Raw genomic sequence first — 12,723 nt, 5'->3', positions numbered from 1 at the left:
TTAATGATATCGACTTTTTTCACGATCCCCTAAATTCAATAATAAATAAAATTAGATCTTAAGTCCTAATATTAGTTCAGAGCCCCAGTGCCATGTAATTGGAATTTTTATTCTGTATGGTTTCTGGTTAAATAAATAAATAAAAATAAAATAAAAATAAAAGTACTATGCACGATAAAACCAATTTCTTCAATAATTTTACTGGCAGTTTTGAGATAGGCCTGCAACTGCCTAAGTCATTTGCAGAAAGGAATATTGGTAAAATATGAAACTGGTTGGCAGGTGGTACAATGTGACTAGACCTTCAAATTTCTATTCGAATTTATTATTAACAATATTGCATTAATTAGTTGATTTGCATTGTTAATAAAAGTTCTATTTGTAGCGATTTTAGCTGCTTTAATCTTCTTGACGTAAATGCTGCGTACAGATTTTTTGCTTTAAGTAAATTAGAAGTACCGTATTTAGAATACAATTCGCAAATTAACTGGAGGTTATAAGAGCAATTAAGAAAATTAAGTGACGGGAAAACATTAAAATTGCAATTGCGCGCCATTTATGGCACCGATTTTAGTAATCGTGGTCTTAAATTGTTCACCATTTTAAGGTGTTTCTTTGACTTTTAGGTAAATTTTAGCAATTTTCAACGACAAATCCAATGGATGGAGAGAGTGAAATTTAATTGAAACGTTAAAACATTTCAAATTCGAAATACAAACAACAGTTTCCCTCTCATTATACGAGAGTAGCTCTAGGGTCTTCATTGATCACGAGGAAGAAAGCCTTCGAGGAAATGTATTCACTTGCTTTTTCCCTTTTTTTTTTAAATTTTACAATCACATTATAGTCTATTTCAGCCTGTACGACGACATCATGGAATTTGTTGCCATGCGCTAAACTGTGCTTTCATCACGGCTAGTTTATAGCGCTTTAATGTGGACTTTATGCTATAAGCTGATGAGCGCTGGTAGTGACAACCCACAATGCGCACTACCTTTTTTAATCTGATCTTATTCCACCAGTGGACGTACCGGCTAGCAGTGAGGACCTTCTTCACTAGGCATACCCGGCAAGTATGCCTAACCGGCTTTGTCAAATTGCCTACGGTTTAGGATTGTTGCACTTTGTACCACTGGACAGGTAAACTGTGACAGTGAAGTGACTAGCTTTGCTTTAACGCAAACCCACCACATACCCGGCCATATTCGATTCCGGAAGATCTTTTCCAGGATTATTCGCCCAGGCAGATTCAAACACAAACCTCCATAGAACATTTACTGTATTTTAGCTGGACGTTCACAGGACGTTCAATTGTCCATGGCCGAGGGTTTTAAGTATGCCCATAGTATGTGGTTGACTGGTTGTGCTATATAGGTAGGGTGTTGTTCATTTGTACAGTTCCTTTAATATCACTAACCTTTGATAATATACATTACAATTTTTGTACTACAACAATGAAAAGCTACAGCTAGATAACCTATTATATACATCTTTATTTATTGGACAGCTAAAATGTAATAAAGAATGGACTACCTGTAGATTAATTTTGATTACGTACGTTAGACACAATACTGTCAAAGTAAAATATAGGCAATTTTGAGAATCTGATCAATTTTTCTTGTTTGTTCTTGCATGTTCCAACTTCTTCATTACGTTTAAAAGAGATCGGTAGTCTGACCAGTTTCTCGCAAAAATAAGAAATGGTGAACTGAAAAATGATTCGAGACATACAAGCCAACGCCAACATGTTCTTCTAGAAAAATATAATCAGATCCCAAATAATAATACATAAAATATAACGCAGTCGATTCGACTGACTCGATTTGCCAAACAGTAGATAAATTACGAGAGCGTATGGAATGTTTAGTTTTCTTTTTCATATACACAATGGAAGATTTCCATTAAAAGGCACAAATTTTCGTGTAGACCGTCTTGTTCGTACTACTATTTAAAATATAGACAATATTTCTGAAGTAAAAAGCTACATAGTAGAAAATTACGAAATTATTCACATATTATTAGTATTATAAATATAAAAAATGATATAAGAAAAGTTAATTGACAGAATAGTTTCGTTTGGTAAAGAAACTAAATATGTACGTATGTAGGTAAACTGTCGAATGCGCGGTTTCGTTTACTATGCGTATAATCCCAATCGATGAATTTTCGCCGATAAAAAATTGTGTAATATGAAGACAATTGGTTTTGGGTTACCTTCGAGGTCCAGTTCCTGCAACAAAAAAAGTGCTGTTCATATGCTAACCACCGTGTAATTGCCGCGCAAAGTAAATCATTTTTTGAGTCGAAGCTGGCACCGTTTCCAAGGTGTTCTATTGTAACGAGGAGCTGCTGTCTGTTTTCTAAATCTGCCTACACAACTCAAAAGGTTGCGCTCCAGAGCGTTCCGAACCGTCTACACATTATCCTGGTCTTTTTAAAGCTGTGCATGGCGTTTTTACGGCGTTATAGGTACCCTTTCCAGCGCTAGAAACCTCAAAAAAGGACCAAAAGGCTTTGGAAAAGGCGATATACTTCAGGCTGTTGCAGGTTCGTGGGTTACTGTATATTGATTTTCAGTTTTCTCTTCTCTCTTTTCTTCTTTTGTTTTCGCCTTTCTTCCTTTGTTTTATTTTTCCTTTGTTTTGCTTTACGTTTGTTTTCTTGTATTTGCTTTCTGTTTTTAAAATATCTCCACAAGTACACGACCCGAAAGATTGCGCTACCGAACGTTCTAAACCTACTACACGTCATCTAGTGTCTTTTTAAAGCTGCGTATGGCCTTTATGCAGTTTCCAGGTACTCTCGATAGCTTTCTAGCCTTTCAGCGTTACGAGGATGTATCCAATTTTAGAACAAACCATCGACGCCCTAAAACCCGCCAGAAGACCCTAGAAAAAGCCTAACAATCTGGAATGAACTGCTACACTTTGAAAAGAACCACGGTGTTCTGGAAATACCGGGACCAGCGGTGAAAAGGATCATAGAACTGTTGAAAGGGTATTCCGAGTTTTGGAGAGCACTATTATAGGGTTTTCTTTAACAATCGAAAATTCTCCAGGACGTTCTAAGTGTCCACAAACTCTTTGAGGCACTCGTTTCAGAAAGGACTCTATTCTCCTCCTAGAGTTACTTAGTCAATTTTTAGAATTCTATGCCACTTGCATTGTAGGATCACCTATAGTAGTAAAAAACCCAACAAAATGCGTTCCGGTGCTTTTGAGTGGTTTCGCAGGCTTCCAAGAGCCTTCTAAAGCCCGACGCCCAACTGCTAGAAATCTTTGAAAATGTGTGTCTATGACGTTCATGGAAACCGAGAAGGCATAGACACGCCATTTTCAAAGGTGATCTTGACCCACCTACAGCCCCCTAGAGCCTAGACCCCGCCTAAAACCAAATGCTCTGGAACATGCCTAGGTCTCTTTAGATCATTTCCAAACTATTTTAAGCCGATTCCAGAGTTGTCCCGATCTTTCTCAGAGCATTTTAGGACTTTTACATAGTTTCACTAGCCTCCTCTAGAAGCTTTACGGTGACTTTCAGGACATTATACTGCTCTCTTAGAGCTGGTGTACCTCCTCACCGCATTCTAGGTCGTTTCCAGATATCATCATGAGGTTGTAGAAAGACTATAAATAATTAACATTCACCTTTCGGGTTGTGTGCTTGTAAGGAGACTTATAAAAATAAACCAAAAAAACCAGAAAACAAAATGCAAACGGGAAAAGAATAAAAAAACAAACGTAAAACAAGCGGAAACTAAATCTACGAAACTTTCACAGGCGGAAGTATATCACCTTCTCCAAAACTTGATGACCATTTTCAGTGCTCTCTAGGCCCTGGTAGCTTTTCTTCGGAATCACGTGCTTTTTAGAGTAACGAAAGCTTTCCATTGCACTTTAGGTTTGTAAGCATTTTTTATCGTGTATGGTTAGCAAACCCCTTTTCAAGAACATTGAAGGCGCAGTTGAAAAGATTTCTACACTCTATCCGAATCCAGACCATTATGTTCTCACTTTGCTCTGTACAAAGAGTATAGATTGCTTTCGTAGTTCTCCTATTGCTACGAACTTATAAAACAGTTCCGCAGGTTTCGAACCTTTGGCAGTTTGCGCAAGAGTTATATTTTAACCGAAAAACACTTAGCGGCCACTTTTCAAAGGAAAGATTTGGTATCTTTAGTAAACGACCACCTGTAGAAAGCATTTCTGGTCGACAAAGGTAACAGAAGATACGGAAACCGTTTTCTTAATAAATAAATGTTATTTATATTCATATATTCCTCTCTCGGAAGTCTTTCAGTCTTCACAAAGCTCCCTCCCAAAGCGTTTTTTTTTTACTTCTGGAGAATTCTGGCCTTTTGTAGCAGAGTTGCTAGAGCTCTCTTTCCCTGGGATTTGCACACTCCCTTCAGAGGTTTTACTTTTCGGTTCTAGAGCTTTCTGTGCTCACGTATCGCAGGGCGTAAGCTTCCTTCAATAGCAACCTCAAGTAGTACCTAGTGTGCGCTTGCACTTTTTGGTGCTTCATAACGGATAATCACTTGTTCTACCAGGGTTTTTCAAGGGAATATTACATTTTGTTTCCGAGCTTTCTTTCTTTTATGAAGCATTGTAGGTACTTTCCACAGTTTTATATGCGCTTTCCAGAGCATTCTAGTCTTTTTAGCGAACGCTATTGCCTGCACTGTGTCCGCCTGTATGCCCGTGTGTACCATTACTAGCCCGCCAGTTTAAGCTTTTTCGTTGCGGTTTCTTTCTTATACGGTGTACCAGAGCCCCGAGACCACAACGACAAAAGAATGTGTGGATACCTTTCCGAGTTATTACTGACTTTGTGCGGGGAAAATGCACTTTCATCGGTCGCGAATGACCATATCTATAGTAGGCCACATCTTACTATACGTTTACCAGCGACATATGCGCTACCTTTAAGTTTTGAATAGCATTTTAGGGTAGGTAATAACGGGCGATCAAAAATGAGTTGCTGTCGAGTCGCTTTTGTGTGAACAAAAATTCCAAAGGTGACTAGCAACTCATAGCAACTCATTTTTGATCGCATAGTAGAAAACTTTTCAAGCCCGTCCCGATCGGGATCTTTGGAGACTGAACTTTCATTCCTCATACCTACCCCTCCAAATTAACGAACTATTATCATACTTACTATATTATTTTCATCCCCGAAATCTAAATATAACGCACGATGACCGTCGTCCGATGAATTCTTTAGTCTATCGAAACCATACCGCCAAAGTGTCCTACATCCTGTTCCAGCCTCTAATAATGTAAACCCATTTTCATAATGTATAACGAGTTGAGCAGGTCTACCTTTCCAAGCGCATCCTACGAGTTTCCTTAAAGAGGTTATCAACAAAAAGATGCCGGTACTTACGACACACTAGCTCCCTTTGCGTGACCGCACTTGCATGACCACCATTAACTAAAGATTTCGCCCACGCCGCAAGATCTCGATGTGTTTCTGCCCTTAGTCGATGCGTGATGACGCCTTCCGCCGTCGCGCATCTTATGCTAAACTCGGGGAGCTCGGCTCTCCTCCCGGAACCGACCAGCCTCGTCGCGATAAGCGCATAAGCTTCGGCGGGCGTCCGCCACGCCTCACCGGACCAGGGAGCGCTCTCGTACAGCCTAAATTCGCTATCGGTGACAGCGGCGAAGACGGAATTCCACCTGTCCAACTCTTCCGAACTGTCGGAGCTCGACAAGTTGTTCTAAAATGAAAATATTGAGCGGTTGTGGATTTGAACAGATAACTCACCTCAAATTTTGGACGCCTCAGCAACCATCCTATGTGCCTCAAATCTGGAATAGCACGGGCGGCTTCGTGCAGGGCCGCTGTGGTCAGTGCGGCTAAAGCCGAATGTAAAGTATTGAACCATGCGGCGGCTTCTGCGGGATCTGTGGCTCTCAATACACAACTGTGCACTGCGTCCGGCGAATGAAGCTCCAGCGTCCGTCCCTCTGAAAACAAAAAAACAATAGAAACTTTTAATTGAAGGAAATTTCGTGAATTAAATACAGGCATCGTAACTACGTTTAAAATGTCTGATTAAATGTCTAATGAAAAATGGATTAAGTGTTGTTATATAGCCGACAACTTTCTTTCTATCGCGCAGAAAGCATCCCTTTTTATTATATTTTAATGACAGCATAAAAGGTGTAATCCCACGTTGGAAATCTAAGCGAATTAAGAATTAATTCTGATAAATGAAACGGTTTTTATTATGGTACAGGTCGGCTTTGGATCAATATTGGGTTTTCTTTGAAACTTCCGGTATCGTAGATTATATGAGCTTAATTAATCAAGGGCATCTAAACTTCGACAAAATAATGTCGAAACAAACGCGGAAGTGAAAAGAAAAGCGGAAAACAAACGGAAAGTAAAATTCAGAAAACAGCAGGTCGAAGAAAAAGGGCAGAGGAAAAGAGACAGTAATAAGAAACAAATGGGAGGAAGATAGAGAAGACAGAAGAAAGATGATACTTATATAAGAGACAATGGCGCTGTGGGAAAAATACGCAACGCCCTATACAACAATCCCGACGACTTCAGCAGTCCTGCGCAGGTGTTTGTTGAAGCATGGCGTGCTCCAAGCTTTGTTTTATGCTTACCGTTACCGAATTATGTTTTTTTTTTGTTATACTGTTAGTGGTTATGCAATTTATATTGTTTTATTAAGTACTTATTTATGTATTCATGTGGAAGTGTTATCACTGTTATCCGTGTGATGGTGTCCTGTATGTGTCGATCTCTGATTTTGATTATTTCAGATGTTTCCTTACAATTACAATTTCCATTTCCCCATTTTTTGCACAGTCTTTACCTTACTTGGTTTTTATTTTCTTTACTTAATAGACATTCTGAATTATTATCCTTTTGAGAAAACGTTAATTTCAAGCTCCAAAAATCAAATATTCTGAGCAAACTCAATTACCTTTTTAAACATACAAAGTAATCAACACCCCATTCCAAGCTCATTTAAATTTGCAATGAGTATTAATTTTTTTTAATTAGTTTTCGTTTGCGTCAATAAAGCGGCGCGAAAAACAGCAGTGTTGAGCTGGATTGTTTGATAGAAAAGCAATTTGCAGGATAATTAAAAAGTGACAAAACAGAAACGCGCCATAATGATGACAAGTACAAACAGCAATTTCATTACCCTAAAATGCTGAAGAGGAGCATGAGCTAAGTGCGATACTTCAATTTCAAACTGTTAACTCAATTTTAAGCTATGCCATTTCAGACATCTGCAAATAAAATGTAGAAGGAGGCGGCACAATACGAAGTACACGACGTATACACGCAAGTTTCTCGACTGGAAACTGAAATGTAAAGGATGGCGCTTCTCTCTTCTGCATTCACAACGAAAGATATGCACTTGATCGTTTTAGGAATTCACTAACTCTGCTTTTAAAATTTAAATTACTTACTCCGTTTTATAACGTACCCTTCACGGGAGCATTTATACGATCAATAAATTGAAACGCTTATTTTTCGTAGTTTACCACCTGAAATGGTAACCGCTCAAAATAATCGAATATCACTGGACCAATTAGAATCATGTACGCTGAGTTTCGTGGTGCGTATCTAAAATAAAGAAGTATAAATCGTGCACATCTCTTGTGCAGATAAAGCGAATTTTTTTAACAGAAATAGCCTTTGTTTTGACATCACCAATGGATACATTTCTTGCAGACGTCACAATCTCCCTTTGTAAGTACCCTCTTTCGACAATCCGTTCTTGAGGTATAAGGAAATATACCCGATCACGATAAGAGGTCGAGGAGCAGGGCTATGGGTGGTAAAAATTGATTCCTTTCGTTGAGACCTTTCATTAGAGTACCATGAAGGATAAAAGTAGTTCCACCCCCTTCTCCCTCCACTCCTTAATTTGATAAGAGGGCAGTAGTTGGTAGAAAACGGTTCCTTTTGTTGAGACCTTTAATTAGAATACAATGAGAGATAAAATTAATTTTTAAGCCCCCCCCCTCCCACCACATTTTGTTTAATTCTTGAAAAATGCGCTAAAAAATAATAAAGTGTGAAGAAGGTAAAATAATGCACAGAAAAGTTTTATTTTTGTAAATTTGTAGAATGTTGTTACTAGTGCTATAAGTTTTCAAAAACTATCAAAGTGCTCGAGTAAGATCCAAGGGCATTTTTGTGTGGCAGATCAGTATTCTATTAGCCAGTTTTGACTCCACCATCAATAAAAAGTGACTGTGTTCCGTTGGTTTCGGATCGGATTTTGTAGCGGATTCGTTAAGACGTGTTTTGGTCAATTTAGTTTTACCGTCTCGGCCTACCACTAGTTAGGAAAGTGTCTCTCTTGTTCTGGGCATAATGCTTTTAGAGGTGCCCCTGCAGAAGGCCTTAAGTTGTTCTATACTACTCCGGTAATTACCTTTGCGAATTAGAAAAACTGCAGGAAGACCTAATTCGAAGTAGGCGGTAGAATGCTCGAAACTGATCTAACGAAATTCCCATCTCTGTCACAGGTGAAAAATTTTTACCTCAGCCCAGGTTCGAACACCCGACCTCCGACTACGTAGCCCACCGATCTACCCCTGATACCTTGTGATGTTTTGTTGGCGAATAGGTCATCATTTGAAATAAAAAAATACATATTTCGAACGGCCGAATCAGACTGGCATTTACAGAACTCCATTGTTTCAAGTGAACAGCAATGTGCGTTGAACTGTGAGCGAACTTGGGCCACGCACCTGTAAATTACCGCGGGGTGTTTTTATTTTTGCGTTGCGCCACGAGCAAAGTAAAGTCAATCACCGTAACTTATCGCAGGGTGCTTTATATATTGGCGGGAAAACTACACTAATCAAGAGTGTGTATTAGGTGCGGAAAAAATTGCGGACACCTACAGTAAGAAATTCTAAGTGCATGTAAAAAAGAAACGCATAAAATTTCATTTGCAAAGGATAGAAACTATTATGTTAAATAGAAACTGGGGAATTTTTAACCCACAAAGAATTAAAAATTCGCGTTGAGTAGCGAGAAAATTCGCGTCGAGTAGCGAAAGAATTCGCGTCGAACTACTAGAAAGATTAGCGCGAGTCATCGAGGTTAAGTTGATCACTCTTGAATCACCGTGGAATGGTTTTTATTTTGTTCGATATCCGCGTTTCTCCACGAGCGAAGAGAAGTCAATCACCTGTAATTTATCGCAGCACGCTGTATATATTAGTGGGAGAACTACAATAATCAAACTGTGTATTAATTGCGAAAAAACTTGCGCCCACCTACAGTAGCGAAATCTAAAGCCCGCTTGACATGGAGCAATAAAAATTGCAATTGCATGCAAGTTGCAAGAAAAATTGCGAAAGGCATGCGCAGTTCAAAGCCAGCTGATCAATTGCTGCAAGAGACTTGCATGCAATTTTTATAGGACCGGTGCTATTTTTCTTGCATGAATCGTGCAATTCTAGGGGTAAATCTAGTTGTGTTTGTGGCACCAACCTAGTAAAATACAGCGGCGGCAACTGTGATGCTGAGAGACGCACTCATTACTTGTTTTTACTAATCTTATTTATTCTTGTAATTTTCATGTTTCTTCAAGCAATCAAAATTTAATTTTCATTTGAGGTTAACAACTTTTGTTGACAAATCCATATGTTTCTTCTGTTGGCAGACATGTGGCAATTGAAATAGAATTGCACCATGTCAAATACCATGCAATGCTTATTGCATGCAAGGATTTGACCTTGCAATTTCTTTCTGCAAGTTCTTGCGCGTAGTATTGCTCCATGTCAAGCGGCCTTAAGTACATTTAAAAGACAAACTCGAAATTTTTAAAGCGCGAATTAACGTGTTTAGTGACCTTCATTTACAAAGGATAATTTACGGCTTAGAAACTATTTTGTTAAATACGAACTGGGGATGTTTTAACCCACAAAGAATTAAAATCGTGTGACCTTTAAATAAAATTGAATTAGTGTTTTAATTGGAAAGAAAAATTACTTTTACTGGAGGAAAAAGTTTTTATCCCGGAATGGGTGTCACTCAAAAAAGAAAAGTGGTGAGAAGTTGGTTGTTCTAAGAAGTCAGCAATGCGCTTTGAACCGTTGGCGAAGTTGGATTAAGCACCTGTAAATTTACGTAGAGTGCTTTAATTTTCGAGAGGGATTAAGATTAGCGCGAAGCAGTCAGCTAGGCGAAATATCACCCGTGAATAACCGTGGGTTGATTTTCATTTTGTGCGAAATCCGTTTTCCGTCAGGAGCGAAGTGAAGTCAACCACCTGTAGTTTATCACATGGTGGATCTATTATCGGTTATTCGAATTCGCTTCAAGCTACCAGCGCAGTTAGGTTGACCACCTGCGATTTATCACAGGGTGCTTTATATATTTTGTGTTATTTTGTTTTAGTTGTAACTTGAAAGAAATTATAGAGCGTCTGGATGTGACAATTTTGTTTAGTTCAAGTAATTAACCGGGGGGGTTATTAATAATTTGAGACACAGGATTGCGTAAATTTCATGTTATAGTTTTGGTTCAATTTCTTAGAAGTGTTCTGTTTTTATTTTAATCCTAGAATTTTTTTCGATGTAAATTTCTTTTTAAATTTTATTTGCCGTTAACGAGGTATAGCGCGAAGTAGAGATAAGGTTGTCTTCGCAGAATTGCCGGACGTACGTGCCGTTTAGCAAGAAGTTGAAAAATCGACGCTTCGCGTGATTGGCGGACGGGATGTTGAAGAAAGGAGAAGGGCTTTTGGCTTAAATAGAAAATTTTTGAAGAGAGCGGGGCTTTTTAGTCGTTACAAAGCCAACCGGCGCTTCTTCGGTTACGTGATTTTTTGAATTTTGTGGAAGTTTCTTGCGTAGTGGATCCAGGTTTAGTTAGAATTTTTGTCTGCCGTTTAAGAAGAATTTTTGAAAAGTTTAAGAAGTTTGTCGCTGTCCTGTTTTTTTTTTTTTTATTTTGCGGAAACACGGAAGTTTTGAAAATAATTGTGGGTACCCGAAGAGAGAAGACGTCGGTGTTTGAGTGTTTGGTTTGCGTGATTGTGTACGGATACCACTTTTTATCGGAGTACGTTATTCGGACTAATTTTAAAAGTAAGTAGTAGTTAGTGGTTTGTTTTGTCTTGTTTTTTTTTGTAATGTTTGAGTAATTTGTTTTTTTTTTGTGTGTGTCATTTATCTGTTTAAAATTGTAACAATTTGTAAAACAGAAATTTACGCAATTTTTTGTCTGAAATTAAACCAGTCATTGCAATCCAGGTTTTGTTTATTAGAGTCAAAGAGAGGTTATTGTCGGCGTCTCTTACTTTGTTTCAAGTTTATTAAATCTGGGGGTAAAGTTTCATATTGGAATTTAAGGGAGGTTTTAGCCACCGACCGGGCGAGGTTGCTACCCCTTGTCCGGACGAAGAAAAGGGGTGGTCGGACTCATTTTACGGGCCCTGAGATTTGTGTTTTTAAGAGTTTGTGTGGGATTGAGCTAGTAAGGGTAAGTTGTGTGGGTATCTTTCAGGCTTAGGAAGTTTACACAACAATATTTATACAATAACTACAATAACCAAGAGTGTGTATCAGTTGCGGAAAAAATTGCGGGCACTACTAATAGTTTGCTGTGTAAATAAGGTCGTTTATGTTTAAAATAGTAATAAACTGTTTCCTTTATGGGTGTTGAATTTTAAATATCTTTTCATCAGTTAAGTTAGTAAAGATAAAGGTTCGTTTATTTATATTAATCGCTTTGAGAAATTTAAATAGTAAAGTTTTCCATTGAATTTATTGTTAGATAATGAGAATCCTCCAGCTGGATTCACTTATTTTTAACATTGTGAATTGCTAGACAGGGAATACTAACCCTTCGTATTATTTGGTGAAGGAAGCGTTTAAGTTCAGTATAAAAAGGTGGCCACTTAAATTACTTTTGCACAACCTTAGTACTTGATTTTGATGTAGAATTAACAATTATTTTGCTAATATTACAAAAGCTGCTTGGAAAAATTTGATTTGTAATATATGTTAAAAATTTTAATTTTAAGTATGGGGGCTCTTCGTGGTATCAATTAATCACAGTACAGCCCGCTGGTTAGTGGAGAGGGTGAGTGCCCGTCTGTCGCACAATTCAGACATGGCAATTATTAGGGCAGCTCCACATCGGCAAGTTTCACTTGAGTGTAGGAGATCTCGACACTTCAATCATAAAACAATGGGCCACCAAATATGAGACCTAGGTTCGTGAAGCCCCTCCCCTCCCCCTTTCTCCCCCACAGCTTAAATCCAAAATCCGAATACCTATCCGCAGGACAGTTATTATAGATGAAAGAACATATTTCAAAGTAGGTTAAAAGGCAGGATCAGATCAATACTAGGGTTTAAAATTTTAGAAACAGAAAGCAAAGTAACATAATGGAGACCAAAGGAATCGAATACAACAAAAATAATGGATGTGCTCCATACTCCCTAGGATATGTGGATCTCAAAGCAACGCGTAAATAAATAACCCCCCAAAACGCAACTTTCTTGCTTTGTATGTGTGTTATCTTTGTATTAGCGTTGTTCGAATAGTAAATGTGCACAACATTTTAACGAGAAATAAAAAACGAAACAAAACATCCATTCGCCGTTCATCCGCTTCCGTCTTTAAAGAAGCGAGAATCTAATAAAGATTATGCCTTTGATGCTGACACCAAACCATAACCGCCCTCCTTTATTCTTAGCGGCATGCTACCCTTTA

The 12,723-nt window shown here is 38.3% G+C and overlaps 1 protein-coding gene across 1 annotated transcript in view; it reads right to left on the bottom strand.

Annotated features, from left to right (window-relative positions):
• Positions 1-1,398: 1,398 nt before the first annotated feature.
• The window catches only part of LOC116174621 (beta-2-syntrophin-like), a 52,089-nt gene continuing 40,764 nt past the window's right edge, over positions 1,399-12,723 (bottom strand). Inside the window, exons 2-5 of the mRNA XM_031492560.1 lie at positions 5,773-5,975; positions 5,389-5,725; positions 5,161-5,339; positions 1,399-2,230 (exon numbers count right to left, since the gene is read on the bottom strand). Of these exons, the coding sequence (XP_031348420.1) occupies positions 2,138-2,230; positions 5,161-5,339; positions 5,389-5,725; positions 5,773-5,975 (812 nt within the window). The 3' untranslated portion in view covers positions 1,399-2,137. The remainder of the gene's footprint in view (positions 2,231-5,160; positions 5,340-5,388; positions 5,726-5,772; positions 5,976-12,723) is intronic.

The sequence above is a fragment of the Photinus pyralis genome, unplaced genomic scaffold, assembly GCF_008802855.1.
Source record: "Photinus pyralis isolate 1611_PpyrPB1 unplaced genomic scaffold, Ppyr1.3 Ppyr1.4_LG6, whole genome shotgun sequence".
Lineage (NCBI taxonomy): Eukaryota > Metazoa > Arthropoda > Insecta > Coleoptera > Lampyridae > Photinus > Photinus pyralis.
This window is presented reverse-complemented; position numbering and strand designations above follow the sequence as displayed.